This window comes from Myodes glareolus, chromosome 2 (assembly GCF_982192425.1).
Source record: "Myodes glareolus chromosome 2, mMyoGla1.1, whole genome shotgun sequence".
In the NCBI taxonomy this organism is placed as follows: domain Eukaryota; kingdom Metazoa; phylum Chordata; class Mammalia; order Rodentia; family Cricetidae; genus Myodes; species Myodes glareolus.
The window spans coordinates 10,974,412-10,991,155 of NC_142027.1; the positions used below are offsets into that span (position 1 = coordinate 10,974,412).

At 45.8% G+C, this 16,744-nt stretch overlaps 1 protein-coding gene across 3 annotated transcripts in view; it reads left to right on the forward strand.

Annotated features, from left to right (window-relative positions):
* Tiam1 (TIAM Rac1 associated GEF 1) overlaps positions 1-16,744 on the forward strand; it is a 358,095-nt gene that overhangs the window by 257,870 nt on the left and 83,481 nt on the right. For all 3 annotated transcript variants that reach the window (XM_087899384.1, XM_087899387.1, XM_087899385.1), the window contains 3 exons: positions 7,623-7,847; positions 10,737-10,922; positions 16,099-16,245. In XM_087899384.1, the coding sequence (XP_087755510.1) occupies positions 7,623-7,847; positions 10,737-10,922; positions 16,099-16,245 (558 nt within the window). The remainder of the gene's footprint in view (positions 1-7,622; positions 7,848-10,736; positions 10,923-16,098; positions 16,246-16,744) is intronic.

The following is a 16,744-nucleotide window of genomic DNA, read 5'->3' on the forward strand; positions in this document are numbered from 1 at the left end:
GCACTTAAGGGGAATATAAGACGGGGGTGGAGACAGAGGCTCAGGGCTCAGCCTGCAGTCTCCCAGCCTTGGTAGAGGTGAGATTTCTCTGGTGGCCTGACTGCTTTGTTTTTCTGATCTTCAGCGTGAACCCAAATATCTGTCTCTGGGTTTTTATTATTTATGCTACATCTTTGGGCTATCTGTTCAAGGCTCTTGAGCCATTTCCCCTGTTATTTGTAGATTTGGTCGGGCTTGTGTCTCCTGTCGTCATGCGGTCGACCCTGGGCACCCTGCACCTGTTTTCTTCTCCCACATCTTTCTGTCTTTAAATCATACTATCAACTCCTTCTGTGGTGCCTTAGACCCCCCCCCCCCCCCCACACACACACAGCATCAACTCTTACCCTGTAAACACATTCCCATTTATTTTGGTAGTCTCTCCCCCTAAACCCAAACACAGAACTTTAATTTCTTTTTAAACATTATCTTTGTGGGGTTTGCCCATGAAATGAGTTTATTGATATCATGATGGAGCCTTCTGCCCCGTCCTTGGTTCTATAGGTAGGACAAGCTCCATCTCAAGTCCTTCTTTTCTTTGGTAATTCATGAGTTGACCTGGTCTGTAATGAAGCCGTTTTCCCCACACTGTGGATCCTATCCCTGCTCTTAAGGCTGCACCGTGGAGTGTTTTTGGTGGTGGTGCATTCAGCGTCAGCTCCTGCTAGGCAGCGGAAGGGAACCACCTGGATGCGAACAGAAAGGGGCGAGCAAGAGTGTGTGTACCCGTTATTTGGCCTCCTGCTCTTGTGTTAAGGAATCTAGTTCCAGAAGCGCAGAAATTAACTCATTGCTGCATTCAGGAAGGCTAGGGTGCTGACCCAGGTGCCTCCACTAGACACAGATACTTTGGAGGCCAGTTTCAGCATGAGGCTTTGCAGGGAGCCATACATGGTCAAGCCATAGCAAGGACACTAAGACCCTCAAGAGAAACACTTTAAGGTTTGGGGCCTCCTGAGGTGTAGGTCAGGGCAGAACCCCATTTCCCTTGATGGAGGGTTTGGTGTTACAGTGGAAAGTGATATGTAGGACCGGAAGTCAGTGGCATGGCACACCCTTCTGTCAATGTGCCAGAGGTTCCCCTACTAAAAGTGCAGTGCAGACTATTAGCCCTCAGCTTCTCATTGCCACGAAAAAGACCCAACACAAACTCCTCACGAAGGAGAAGGGGTGTATTTAAGTCTGCCACAAGCCGGTTTCAGTGGTGTGGGCTTCTGACAAGGACAGTACACCTCCCTCCCTTCTCCTCTCTTTTCACCTCCTTGCTCCTCTTTCGCTGTGACAGGCACCTGGTGTTGACTTCCAGTTTGTGATTCTCTGGCTCTTCTGAGGACACTGTGAGTCTAAGGGAAGCTGCAGAGCCTATTTCTTATTTCTATGCTCTCTGACTTTCCCATACCTGCTCTGCTCATACTCAATCACGAGACACCTCAGTCTGCCTGGCCGTCACCTGCATGTGGTCTGATACTCTCACAGCCTGGTCAGACACCCGTGGCCTTCTGTGGAAGGATCTCAGTGGACAGTTTTTGTAGACATTTTCTCAGGGATCTGCTCAACTCAGCCAGTGCCCTGTCCAGAGTTTTGCATTCACGGGGCTGGTATCAGTCACTTCCTTGTTTGTAGCCAGCAGCTCTTGCTTCTCTGGTGCCTAACTTCCTGTACTCAACTCCCCCTATATAAAAATGACCTTCAGTTGGGGACAGGAAGAGTGTGTGTGTGTGTGTGTGTGTGTGTGTGTGTGTGTGTGTGTGTATAGTTGTCTGACCTCCTTCAGTGGGGGAGTGTAGAAGGAAGTTTCTGCCCTGCTTGGTTCTGCAGCCAGTCAGTCCCAAATAAACACACAGAGGCCTATATATTAATTATAAACTGTTTGGCCTATTGCTCAGGCTTATTACTAACTTGCTCTTAAATTCACCCTTAATTCTTGTCTATGTTTAGCTATGTAGTTTGGTGCCTTTTCTCAGTGCAGCATTCTCATCTTGCTTCTTCTTTGTCTGACTGGTAACTGATTCTCTGCCTTTCGTCTTCTTAGAATTCTCCTAGTCTGGTCCCCCCACCCCCCGCGCCTATACTTCCTGCCTGGCTACTGGCCAATCAGTGTTTTATTAAACCAATATGAGTGACAAATCTTCACAGTGTACAAGAGCGGTATCCCACAGCAGTGGAGGAGAGTCTCCATGTTAAGACCCCTTTACCAATATTAAAAATGTATACTTATTTAAGGTTTGTATTAACAAAACTCTTAGATATGATGACTATAACTAAGAGAAACAGACCTTTGAAGAATTCGCACAAGACTCTCATCTAGCCTCTTAAAAGATGGACACTTCCATTCCTTCCCTTTTTGTTCTCTTAAAATTAAAAAAGAAGTTTAAGGTTTTGTAGAATTTTTCTATGCATCTCTCAACACAGCTTACCCCAAATTTTAGTTCCTCAGGCCTGGCATTTCTTCTCTAGGATTTCTTCAGTGTAAAATGAGGCTCCCTTTCCTGCCACTCACGTAAACCATTGATTATCTGAAATCACCAAGGGTCCTCCATGCGGTGGGTAATTGAAGCTAGATCTATTTAAATACATAATGAAGCCCCAAGCCTCATCACATCTCTGCACACAGAGGGGCTCTTATGCAAATACATTTTTCTTTTTCTTTCTTTTCTTTTTTTTTCTTTCTGATTATCTGTTGGCAAGAGCTTCTCTTCCCCTGCCCGCTCACTGAACTTCACAAGAGTATTTATAACATTCCCAGAAGGCAGAGAAAGAATCACAAGACTATTCTCTCTACCTGTCCACTGCCATGTGTGGTTGGAGGGGATGAGTGGTGAGGGTGGGCCAGGGTGTACGGGTGTGTATGGGTGGTCTCTCCTTCTTCTGTCTTTGTGGCCACTGGGCTCTGGCATTGAACACTTTCTTAGATTATGTCCCTGACTACACTTGCCTGCTGTGAAGAGGTGATACAAGGTTAATGGGTTCAGCAGCTTTTCTAAGTGTCAGAATTTAGTCTGTGGAGAGACCTTCGTGGACCCCACTGCATTAAGTTAACAGTTGGCTGAGATTACGCCAGAACTCTGGAGCCTGGGAACTGACGGAATGTTTGAAGACTTTGCCTCACAGAAGTAGCTGCTGAGAGCAGGGAGCACACAGTTTCCCACCCTCCTCAGCACAGGGCTCCCTCTTGCTGCTGCCAAAGGGCCAGCTTTGCACAGAGCTCTCTTAGTGAATCATTGTGCTCAGAAATGGACTTGGTTTGGTGATGGAGGATGGCAGGGACCGCTGTTTTATTTAGGCGGGACAGCAGGAGCAAACATTTTCACTAATGGAAACGCCTTCAGCCACTGCCAGGGTTTTAGAGATAGATGGCTGAGACATGCTTAGTGGTTAAGGGGCTGATGGCTGTGTTTTTCATAGACCTGTCACCACATGTTTCTCTGGCTCTGGAGGACTGACATTTCCCTCTTTTTTTGACTGTAATTTATCCATCCATCCGTCCATCCATCCACCCACCTATTTATTTATATGCCAGTGCTTAGATGTGTGTTTAAGATCAGGGGCAATCTTCCTTCCTTCCTTCCTTCCTTCCTTCCTTCCTTCCTTCCTTCCTTCCTTCCTTCCTTCATTTCCTTTCTCTTTTTTCTTCCCTCCTTCCCTTCCTCCTTCCCTCCCTCCCTCCCTTTCTCCCTCCCTCCCTCCCTCCCTTCCTCCCTTCCTCCCCTCTCTTTCTCACAGGATCTTTCATTGATTGTCCCAGAGTTTTCTGATTAGACTAGGCTAGACCAGCCATCAAGTCTTGATTTCTCCTGCGTTCATCTCTCAGCACGGGGATTACAGTGCAGCATGTCCACACTCAGCTTTTTAAATGGGTGCCGGGGCTCACACTCAGACCTCCATGCTTGTGTGCACACACTTTACCAGCTGTGCCCATTTCATTTCCAGATTATTCTTTTCTTTTTATTATCATATAATACACATAGAATTGCTCCATCTTAACCAGTGTATGTAGGTGCCCAGTTGAATAGCAGTGGACACACTTCACATTGCTGCACCATGTCGCTTTTGTCTGCCTCCGGAACAGTTTCTCTTCAGGCCACAGTAGAATTCTGAACCTAGCAGGCAACTCTCCATTGGCCCCTGCTGCACCTTGGCCCGTGGAGGCAGTCACTGTCTGTGGGCCTTTAGAAGAACTTCAAGACTGATGATGTTTAGTTTAGTGTCCTAGTCAGGGTTTCTATTGCTGTGAAGAGACATCATCACCACGACAACTCTTATAAAGGAAAACATTTAATTGGGGTGGCTCGCTTACAATTTCAGAGGTTCAGTTCATTATCACCGTGGCAGGGAGCATGGCAGCATGCAGGCAGACGTGCAGTCTGAGAAGACTACTTCTGGAGAAGTAGGTGGGAGTCCTACATCTTACAGGCAACAGGGATGAACCAAGATACTGGATGGTATCCTAAGCATAGAAGCCTCAAAGCCTGTCCCCACAGGGACACACTTCCTCCAACAAAGCCACACCTCCTAATAGTGCCACTCCCTATGAGATTATGGGGCAATTACAAACTACCACATTTAGCTTCAATTGACATCAACTCTGTTTATGTGCTATGAATCAAACACAGAGCCATGGGCATGCTGGGTAAGCACCATTAATCTACAACCCTGTCTCCTTCATTCCCACTTCTTGAAAGAGATGGTCATAGCCTCTCTGACATTAGAAGGGACAACCTTGCTCTTGGCTGAGTTGGGCTGAGCTCCTCATGGGAGGGAAACACAAATGATTCCCTGCTCTATACCACTCTTCCTAGAGGGTCCGATACTCTCTGCTGGCCTCCTTCAGGACTACACACGTTCGGGGCACAGACATACATACAGGTAAAACACATGTATAAAATAAAAATAAATAAACACTTCAGTGTGTGCATGTGTTCTGGTACATTAATTTTGCTGAATACATGAATATATTTATGAATATATTTAGTTCTGTACCATGAGTTCATTTAGTGGGCCCCAAGACATTCATATGCTCAGCTTCAGTCAGTTGTACTTAACTGCATTCTGAAGCATTTATCCCCACTTTGAGCAGACAGAAGCAGTTCATAGGACTTCAAGTTGCTCTAAACATTCGCCAACATGGGATTACTGTTTTTTTTTCTCAGAAAATAATCCTTATTATTATTTTTCCATGTAAGCTGATTCTTTTTCTAACAAAAGTAAATATATAACCAGGCTTGGTGGTTCCCACCCAGAAGGCTGAGAATGAAAGATTAAGAATTTGGACCACCTAGACTGTCCAGAACTCTCTCTAAAACTCGGGTAAACAAGTACAAATCAGAAAAAGTGAAAATCATGGGCTAGAGAGATGGCTCAGCGGTTAAGAGCATTGCCTGCTCTTCCAAAGGTCCTGAGTTCAATTCCCAGCTACCACATGGTGGCTCACAACCATCTGAAATGAGATCTGATGCCCTCTTCTGGCCTGCAGGCAGACACACAGACAGAATATTGTATACATAATAAATAAATAAATATTTTTAAAAAGTGAAAATCAGGAAAAATAGCCCAGCCTACAAAGTTCCAGGGGTCAGACACCACTGCATCCTGGCAGTGGCCTTGGTGGTCTCTTTGTGGGAGGAGCTTGAACTCTATGTTTTTTAAGGGGAAGGGTGTGAAATGAGGCCTTGAAAGGGACAGCTTCAAGAGTGGATATGTGGTGTGGGAGGTCCTTTTGTCTGTGTGTTGCTTTTCTTGGTTAATTAATAAACTGCCTTAGCCTGTTGACAGGGCAGAACTTACGTAGACAGGGAAGACAGAACTGAATGCTGGGAGGAAGATTACCAGTCTTTACACCCTCTGAGTTTATCTGTGACCTTAATGTTCTTACCGCATCTTCCCCTACTTAGTCCACACAAGTCAACCCCATTTGCTTGCTAGTCGCTGCTTCTGTTCCGTTATAAGCATGTCTAGGTGATTGCAATCTTCATCCACTGGCAATGCCTTTCTTTTTATAAATATAACAACTATCAGGTCTTTTAGGTTTGTAAGCTAGTTTTCTTGCAAGATAACATTTTTTAATGTTAGATGCCATATCTTTGGATGAATGCAAAACTCTCAGATTAGAATGATTGCTAGAATTTTCATTCTTAGCTAGCAAGGAATAAAATGCTGGGGATGCTGTTAAAAGAATTTTGTTTGTAAGACAACCCACTAGTGAGGTAAAAATAGAGATTAGTGCCCCAGAAGAAAAACATGATGACAGCAGCCACCTTTGTGTTACTAAGAAACGTCTAAGCCAAACATTTCTTTGGCTAAGCTAACATCTTTTCTTATCCTGAATTCTTTGGGCTTATGGGAATACATAGGAAAGTCTATATGAATAGAAAAGTTATATGAATTCTTTGGGTTCATGGGATAACTAGAAAAGTCCAGCATCTCCATATTTACAGATATTTCCTGCTTGACCTTCTAGTTTAAGAAAATAGTGTTTTTATTAATTTCTTGAGAATTTTATATAACCTATTTTGATTATATTTCCTCTTCCCCACCCTCTCCCCTCTGATTTTTAGTCTGTGTGCCCCCTGTCCTATCTTCTTGTCTCTCTCAATATTTATTCGTTTGTCTATTTGGTTTTTCAAGACAGGGTTTCTCTGTGTAACCATGGCTGTCCTCTGTAGAATCCACTCTGTAGACTAGGCTAGCCTTGAACTCACTGAGATCTGCCTGTCACTGTGTACCAAGTGCTACGATTAAAGGTGTGTGCCACCATTGCCAGGCTCTCTTGATCTTTTAACCCAGTTTGTGTTGGAAACCATTCCTTGGTGTGGAGCCTGCCTGCCCTGGATTATGACTGATTGATAAACCAGGGTTCACACCAATAAAGCATACCGACTCCCCCACTCCCAATAGCAATCAAGTGACAGTAACTCCTCAGCCAGCAATGGGGCTTGTGTTCACCTCCTCCTCTGTGCTGGGATTTGGTCTGACTTGAGCTTGTGCAGATCCTACGACTCTTTAATGATTTTGCGTATAATTTTGCGTGAGTTTTTGCCCACAAACTTCACCACTTTTGCCTTTCAGAGCGTCTTTGTCTTCCACTACGTCCGTTCGGAGGTCCCCTGTCCTGTGGTGTGTGTCACATAACACCATCTTAGCGCTCTTCTTAAACTGTTGGGAGTTTGCGCTGGCTGCTGGGTTGTTGCTGCTCGTGGATGTGTTCCTGGAGTTCCCTAAGGCAGTATTGATCCTGGTTGCCTTCAACTCTTCCCTAACCCCAGTTTTGATATAGCTGCTTAAAACTGGGAGACGTTTTTTTAGAGATATCATTTAAGCAAGAGAATTTTAGGTGCATTGTGTAACATGTGGCTTCTTCGAGGGTGCCACTTGAGGGGTTGGAGGTGGGACTGGCCTTCTTTTGTGGATTTCTATAAGGGATAAGTCGAGGTAGTCGTGTGTGTGTGTGTGTGTGTGTGTGTGTGTGTGTGTGTGTGTGTAGACCTGACACCTTGCCTCAGAGACAGTGCTTCCCCGCACACACATGGTTAGTTTCTGTCATCTTCTAAGAAGTGGCTCTTTCTCCCCACACCCTCCTCTTGCAGACCACCAGCCAGACGGAGCTGGAGAACTGGATCACCGCCATCCACTCTGCCTGCGCAGCCGCTGTGGCGAGGCACCACCACAAGGAGGACACACTCCGCCTCCTCAAGTCGGAAATCAGGAAGCTGGAGCAGAAGGTGGACATGGATGAGAAGATGAAGAAGATGGGCGAGATGCAGCTGTCCTCCGTCACTGATGCGAAGAAGAAGAAGACCATCCTGGACCAGGTGACTGTCCCTTTGTGTGTGGAACCGGCAGACTCCTTAGGTCTTCACTTTTTTTTTTTTTTTTTGCTGTCTCAGAATCTCTAAAGATCTTCCCTCACCATGGCAGCAGCAGCCTGTCACCCAGACTGTTAAACTGTCTATGGTGACTGCCAGTTTTCCTCGCCCTTTGTTCAGAGTTGATTGTTATGAGTTAAAGGGAACAATATGGTATTGAATGAAAGGCAGAAATCAGAGAGGGGAGCCCTCCAGCTCCCACCAATTCTTGTGATTCTAGGTGGATCTGTGTATTTGAAATATCTGTGCTTTCCTTCCCCATCTACCATGGAGGGAAGCTATGAGGAGAATTTGTTCCTGATTCCTCAACAGACTTAGAATCCTAAATTTTAAAAAGCGACAGGTGGTTTTTAAAGTCCACTCAGCTGTCCCTCACTACCCATTGTGAGCTGGTTTCAGGACCCCTGCAGCAACCCAAATCTGGGCTTGCCCCAGTCCCTGACATAAAATGGACACATAGTATGTGATCATAACCTACACCATCCTCTCATGTATTTTAATTCATTCCTAGGTCATGTATGATACCCAATAGATATAAATATTATCAAAATAATTGTACTATGGTGTTTAAGAAATAATGGCAATAAAGCAGTGTGTGCACTGTCACTATAGCCACAGGGCACACGGGGCCCCTTTGCTCTGTGCTCTATGGTCTTGGTCACTGTAGTTTTTAAATTCAGGCAAATTCACATAACAAAACCATGTAAAGGGAACAAGAATTTAGCAGCAGTCAAAACATTTGCAATATTAGGTGGCCACTTTCTCCATCTACTTCTAAGAGGAACCCTTTGCTCCTCTCTGTCCCTGGGTTTGTTTTGAATGGTTTGTCCCTTTGAGATATTCCATATGAATGCGATTGCTTAGTTTGACCCTTGTGCCTGCCTTCTTCACTTTGCATAGCGTTTTGGAGTTTGGCTTGTATTGCACCCATCAGTGTCTGCCTCTTTGGGGGCCTCTCCTAATTCCATTGTGCCTATGCAGCATTGTTGTCCATTTCTTCTTTGGTGGGCATTTGAGCTATCTGCAGCTTCTTGGCTGCTTTGAACAGTGCTGCCATTGTAGGTGGAGGCTGCTTGTTCGTTCCTGGCCACCCAGACCCAAAATAACCACACGAAACTACATTAATTACAACACTGCTTGGCCAATAGCTTAAGCATTTTTCTAGCTAGCTCTTACATCTCAAATTAACCCCTTCCTATTATTTTATATTTTACCACGAGGTTCGTGGTTTACTAGTAAGGTTCCAGGGCCTCTGTCTCCTTCTGCAACTACATGGCATCTCCCTGACTCCGTCTTCTTTTCTCCTCTATGTCTGCTTGGAATTCCCACCTTGCTCTATTCTGCACTGCCATACCCCAAAGCAGCTTCTTCATTAACCATTGGTAATAAAACATATTCACAGCATACAGAGGGGAATCCCACATCACGTCATGAACTTGTGTCTTCACACTCATTTTGATCAAGATTAAAAAGGGAGATGTCACCAGTGGCCTCTCTCTCAGCTTTCACTTTGTCCTTTTTAAGGATTTAATTTTATGTGTATAGGTGCCACCTCATGCATTCTTGGTGCCCACAGAAGTCAGAAGAGGGCATCAGAACCACTAGAAATGAAGTCGTAGTCAGTCATAAGATGCTCTGTGGTTGCTGGGAACAGAAATCTTGTCCTCTATAAGAGCAGCAATGCTCTTAATTGCTGGGCCATCTCTCTAGTCCCATGAGCTTCCACTTAGTACCAGAGCATTTTTCTTGAACATACATGGTCTCTGTGGTCTTATGTGAATGCCACATTAGTAGCCAGAGCTATTTTGCCACTTTGAGTGACAAGTATATGTGTGGACACTAGCTCTGGGATCTCCACCATTGACAGTTTACTACTTTCAACCCTTATTTAATCGCACCCCACTTCACCAAAGCTTTTGGTTTATTTGATTTTAACCTGTAGTTGGCCTTACATCTATCTCTCTACTATCTCTCTCTCTCTCTCTCTCTCTCTCTCTCTCTCTCTATCTATCTACTTATCATCTATCTATAATCTATCATGTCTGTTTAATCTATCTATTTATCTTTCATCTGTCTATCTATCTACTTATCATCTATCTATAATCTATCATGTCTGTTTATCTATCTATCTATTTATCTATCTTTCATCTGTTTGTCTGTCTGTCTGTCTATCTATCTATCTATCTATCTATTCCAGTTCTCCCTCCCTCCTCAACTCCCGTTTCCCCACCTTCCCCCTACTCTACACCCACTCCACTTCTCAGAGAAGGTAAGGCCTTCCCTGAGAAGTCAGTTAAGTCTGTCCCATCAACCTTGTTGAGCTGGTACCTAGCCTTCTGCCCCCAAGCCTAGGTTGAGCAAGGGACTGCTTGCTACTCTCAGCCCTTTCTTTAATAACTTCCCCACTTTCACCAAAGCTTTTGGTTTATTTGTTTTTGGCCTGTAATTGGCCTTACTTTTCTTAGTAAATGTCCTTTCCTTGTTATCATGAGCGTTCCTTAGTACTGGAGATCCCTACTTTTTTATTCCTTCTGTCTTAGGTTTGCGGTCAGAATTGACATACCAAACATGCCCCCCACCCCCACCAAAATCCCTGTGGACTCTATGCTAGGAGAGCACCCATAACTAACAGTGTACTTTATGTTTATGATACTGCGTTCATGGTTACAGATCTTTGCAGAGAAGAAAACATGCCTCCTTGGAGACCTAGAGGCCCCGTTGTTTCCCCTCAAGAATTATAATTAGCACCTTTATAATAAACTCATCTGCACTGTTCTTGGCTGATGTTTGTTTTCACCTTTTCCCATTTCTCTCCCTGGTTTTTCACTACTGCAGATCTTTGTCTGGGAGCAGAATCTCGAACAGTTCCAGATGGACCTGTTTCGTTTCCGTTGTTATTTAGCCAGCCTCCAGGGCGGGGAGCTGCCAAACCCCAAAAGGCTGCTAGCTTTTGCAAGCCGGCCGACGAAAGTGGCAATGGGCCGCCTCGGGATCTTTTCTGTATCGTCTTTTCATGCCCTGGTGAGTAGAAGCAAATGAAGTTTGGAAAAATATTCACCTTGGTTCTTAATCCTGAGCAGGACTTAACAGGAGTCTCTCAACCATTTCCCTGGTTTGCTGCCCTGTGCGGATTTCCAAGCTGGTCTCACTTTGCAGTTCCTGCAGAATTTCCTTCGAACCTATGTCGGAATGTAATTAAACCTCTCTTGATAGGGGTAAGACTATTTACAAGAAAAATGCAAAAGGCATTGTCTTCCCAGACCCCTTCTAACACCCCAGCCTACTCCCTTCCCATGGTGTTAGGAATTGAACCCAGGACCTTACAAATGTTAGGGAAACACTCTACCATTGAGCTACATCCCAGCCCCATAAAGGTCTTGTCTTGAGACATGTTCCCTGCGGTGTTTGTGGGTAGATGTTATTTTTAGACAGTTTTGGCATTTGAAACCATAAAGTTAATAACCTTATGTACATGATAAATGGAGGGCTTTTCCTCATGCGTATAGCTCTGTTCTTTCTGTGAGGCGTAGGTGTATTCTCCCCTGCCCCCCCACCCCGACACCGTCAGCAGATCTTTGTGACTTGGAGGTCTCCCTTCACTTTATCCTAGTTAGATGGCTCATATATGGTGTGCAGAGGAAGGCCAGTTGCAGTGACGTGTCGCTGGACACATGTCCTCGGAGGGGAGTTTTCGTCTGACTCCGCAGCGGCAGAGTGCGTGGTTGTGCTGTGTGCTTACACTCTGTAATTCTCAGTACTTGCGGAATTATGAGCAGCTTTATGTACTTGGGGCCCATTTCTGCCAAAGGTGGGAAATCAGTATACAAGCAAAGAGTTTTAGCCATGTAGGTCGACACCCTCTGAACTATATCACACCTGTAACACATTTGCTACGGAATTAGAAGTGAAGTCAGCGTCAGGGTCCTGAGCTGCCTTGGGAAGCGTTAGCTGAGTGTAGCTGAATTCTAAGTTATAATTCAGTCCTGGGCGTTTGTGTTCTTTGTAAACAGATTAGCATCATCATTCAGATAACTGGGGGGAGATTTGCATTTGGAAAGAGGTCTTACTCCAATTTCGAGAGTTTTTAAAAACTGTCTTGTTTCTGCTAATTCCAGCTCTGCCCTGTTTGCTTGCCCACCTCTCTGTGCGGCTGTTACATTTTTGATTTTCCCTGTCAGTGACAGCGGGGAGGTTAGAACTGCTGGGGACCCAGTTGTTTTTATTTTCATTACTTTTCGTTCATGGCATGCGCGATCTAGGTCTGTTACCGTGAGACCTGAGCACTAGTTTTTAACTTAGCCAGATCTTTATTCTGTGTGGGGGGAAAATGAGACGAAAGATTTCACTCTGCTCCTGTCAGAATGTCCCAATCAAGAGCATGTATTTATTTATTTCTGTTAGCAGGCAAGCTTGTCTCAGACACCACCTGTCAATCTCCGGCTCCCACATCCCTTTCCCTTTCCAATAGGATGCGAAGAAATCCAATTTGCCTTCTACCTCAAACTCATGTGCATCGGTTGCTTTCTTACAAGTGTCTGTCTCTGAAATAGACAAGGAAAAGCCTCTGAACTCCTTGTCTGTCACTGACCTATGGGCCCCCTAAATTCCCCTTCATGTCTATCATGTGTGCACCTTTTCATTTGGTGACAGGTGAGTTAAATCTACCCTATGGAAGAAGCGGTTGAGGTGGTGATTCTTAGGGACTTTCGCTCTGTTATTTGGAAGAATCGTGTTTCATTCTGTAAATCCGCCTCTCTGCAAGTCCTGGTGGCCATGCATCCTTGCCGGTCTGTGCAGGCTGGCTTTCATTTCAGACAGAGCAAGTTGGGATACTCTACCCAGTATCTGCTTCTATTTTCCGCATCAGGTGGCAGAACATGCCCAGCAGAATTTTAATCTGATTTATTGGATACCCCGCCCCCTCATCTCTCCTGTCATTTGACCCTTAGGGTCCCCTCCTCTCAATGGGAGTTGAGGCCTTCTTCAATCCCTCCTTTGTCTAGGATATTGCCCCCTCCTGTTAAGCGGGTGGGGGTGGGGTGGATGGAAGGAGAAGGTACAGGGGTACCAGGGCCAGGGGAGGGGTTTGAGCTACAGTGGGAGTCCCATTCACTAGGAGATCCCAGTCCTGCTGAGTGATATGCCTTCATTAACTGAAGGGTCCCTGCTGTACTCTTTGAAGAAAGGTTATCATTGTTCCTGTTTGCACAGATGAGCTGACTGATAAAGTAGTCAGGTGCCCGCCACAGAGGAGGCATTGTGTGGCCTGCCATTGAGAAACCCATGAGTTCTTGTCCGGCAGTTCTTCTGCCAGCCTGTTTTCTATACCCCCCTGGTCATTATTGTCGGGAGTCACGGTGGGGGTGGCACTGCCCTTACGGCCCACAAGGCCTGAACACTTGAGGATAGCTGCTCGAGCCTTTGAAGCAGCCCACGGCAGGCAGCCAGGGCCTGGGAGTGTTTGTGTGCCCGTGTTTCTCTTCCCATGCTTTTTCTCCTCTCCCGAGACTGTAAACTCCAGAGTTACTTTCTAAGTTATTGCTGCTCACCCTTTAATTTTAAATGTTTTGTTTATTCGTTTGATTGACAAGTACATGCACAGCCCAGGCATATGTCAGTCGCTAGCCTTGTGATGAGGGCATAAGAGCACAGAGAGTCTATGCTCCCGGGGCTCGTGCGCACATAGGAGAGACAGGAAGAAGGACACTTGCAGTTCACGGGACATGGTGGGTGCAGACAGTGAGGCATGCTGGGGAGGAAATGAGCAGGTTCACACAAGGCTGCTGTCACGGTCATTCCTCAGCATCCTCAGAAGAGAGGCATCAGGACCTCCAGGGTACGAGAGGGGTCTGTGCACTCCCATGTGCTTTCAGCCATATTATTTACAGTGCATAGTACTGTGCTGATGATATGCAGATGCTTATACTTTATTGTTTATGGAATAGCAATGAGGAAAATGTTTCAGTCCATATGGATTTTTTTTTCTGAATAATTCTGACCCGATGTTGCCTGAATCCATGGATAGTGGGTGCTGACTCCTCTTGGCTACCTGTGTGTGGCGTGGGGGCAGACAGACAGACAGACATTGTGCTTACAAGTAGACCTTGCTGTCTACAAATTGGCTGAGACCAAACAGCCGATCTGGTTTGGATTTTAAAGTTTAACACCATTTCTCCTCTGTTTACACAGCCATGGGAGCACGCATGTGTCAGCATGTTCTGATTTAATCACTTCACAAGTGGGGTTCACCTTCAACTTAGAAGGCAGAGACCAGACCAGAACATTTGACATGTTTTATGATGTCTTCTATTTGTTGGCCCCCCCCCATACCTCAAGAATGAGTGTATGTTAAAGTCTTTCTCATAAAATTTCCCATGGGAGTCTTGGCTCCCACTTTTTTAATGTCCTGATCTGTGTATCTTAAGTACTTAACTGAGACAAGGCAAGACTTCCCAGCTCCCAAAACCTTCTGTTTTCATCTGAGTCCAAAACCCTTCTCCCTAATGCCCTGGCAGAGAAGCTGTTTTGGTTCCCATTCTGAGTGCTTGTGGGGGTCCTTGCCCATCTACTCCCTGGGCTTCTTCTGTGTTGATACCGTCAATACCGAGGACTCAGGGAAATGCCTTGTGGCCAACATGCTGAGGGCTGGGAGGCCCCCTGTGTTACCCAACACCATTTCATTCCTGAGACTGCTGCCAGTTGGCATCCATCATGTTGGGCGCTGCCCCCGTGGGAATCTATGACAAGTAGGTTCTGAGACATTCACCTCCAGCAGCAAAGCGCAGGTGGGGAGGTTCCTTTCCAGTCTGACTCACCGAGCCTCCTGCCATGCCCTTTTGAAAGGGGATTTTGTGGGCGGCCTATTGAGCTCTCCTGGCAGAGAAGCCCTGAAGTTCCTGAGACTGAGCTTACCAGCTGTAGGTTAGAATTCACCCTGAACTCTCTGGAGTCCTCAGAGATCCCCACTTCTGCCACTGTCACCGTGGCAGCTTCAAATATGAGTATCCTGTTCTGAAATTTTTCTCTGGTTGGATGGTGCCTTGGAGGCATCTCAGCAGAGTATAGCTTTAGAAAGAAATATAAGTGTCATTTTCTTTTCATGTAAACGCAACACATGTAAATTATGGAGGATCTATGTTCACTGTACATATGTGTGTGTATAGATAGATAGGAGGGGGTGGAGCGGGGAGGGAGTGCAGGTTTACATGAGAGAAACCCCTCTCCATTCATCAGTTCCTTTGTTAGGCTTGGATGTAGCTCAGTGATAGAGTGCTTGCCCGGCGTGTGTCAGGTCCTGGGTTCAATCCCCAGCACAGGGAAACAGGAGAGTGAGAGAGAGTACCACTGTGGGTCTAGGGGATGTAGCCACGGGGTCCAGTCTCCCAAGCTGGTTGCTTCTCTTCCCTTGGTCCTCCATCCTGGAACAGCCCGAACAGCCTGATGATTTGGGCTGTGATGCAGTCATCCTCATCCCCAGGGATGAGCTGCACAGAAAGACTAGACCCCCCGCCCCCCGAAAACATTTCCTAGAAGCCATCCCATTAGCAGAAATGGTCACAAGGCCATGCTCTGGGAAAAGGAAAGAAGCCAACCCTGACTTCTTGGCCAAGTGCCCAGATACATTAGGGATTTCCTAGTGAAGATGCTGGATACCGGGGCAGCGGTCACTTCCCTAGCTAAGAGGATAATTTTATATATTCTAAGAGATTGAAGAGATCCCAACAGGTAGAAGAGATTGGCTAGTTTAGGTTTAATGTAGAATCGTAGGGGCCGTAATCTTTTTTTTTTTTTAACTGACCCTTGGAATCATTTGTAATTAAAATACAGAGTCTGCTCTGTAGTGTTTAGAGAGCATCTCCAGAATGTGTGTGGTTCTAGGCTACAGGTACAGTAGGTCAAGCAGACTGAGGACAGCTAACTCTTAGCAACATAACATATTTTTGTTGCCTTATTAGGCAATAAAGAGATTATTTATTATTTTTATCTAAATAAATAAATTAATGATTTCCTATACTGGTTGAGCTTGCCAATTTACCATTTGACATCAGTGAAGGCTCCCAGAATCTCTGTCTGTGAGAGTCATAGCACTGGGGTCAGTAGCATGCTAGGGTTTATTGAAGGGCGGGTAGGACTGTGTGTTAACTCAAGGCGCCTATGTCGGTGTTGATCCACCTCTCCTGGGGCTTCTTCGGTCCAGGTGGCAGCCCGCACTGGTGAGATCGGAGTGAGAAGACGCACTCAGGCCATGTCCAGGTCTGCGAGCAAGCGAAGGAGCAGGTTTTCTTCTCTCTGGGGCCTGGACACTACCTCCAAAAAGAAGCAGGGACGTCCAACCATCAACCAGGTAGGTCCCAGAGTCAGCACAAAGCACCTACAGATGTTGCTTCTTTGGCCGTTGATTTGCACATATGTGTGTGTATATGCATGTGTGTATGTGTGTGTGTTTCTCTTTATTGACACTTTAAATCAACTTGACGTGAAGTTGGTTGTGCTAGACAGTTTTTAATAAGTAATTTATACCCCAGACATGGAGCTCCACTATTAATCTGTCACCACCATCCGTCTCCCACCTGCACTCTACCGAAGCTCTGGTTAATTACAGACATGCTAAACAGTGCCGGATTCATGGAAGGCCTCAGAAGAGAGCAGCCACCACAGGGAGCCAAGCAAACATTTGCTGTAGTCCCCCTAAGCCCTCTCAGGTGCTGGATCACGGGCAGCCTCCAGGGAAATGCGTTCATTTCTTTGCCCCTGAGATTTGGAAGGTGGCCTTAAATGGGCAGCTCCTCTGTCTGTGGGAATGAGGACCCTGGAATGAACGTTAGCATGGCCACCATGGCTTC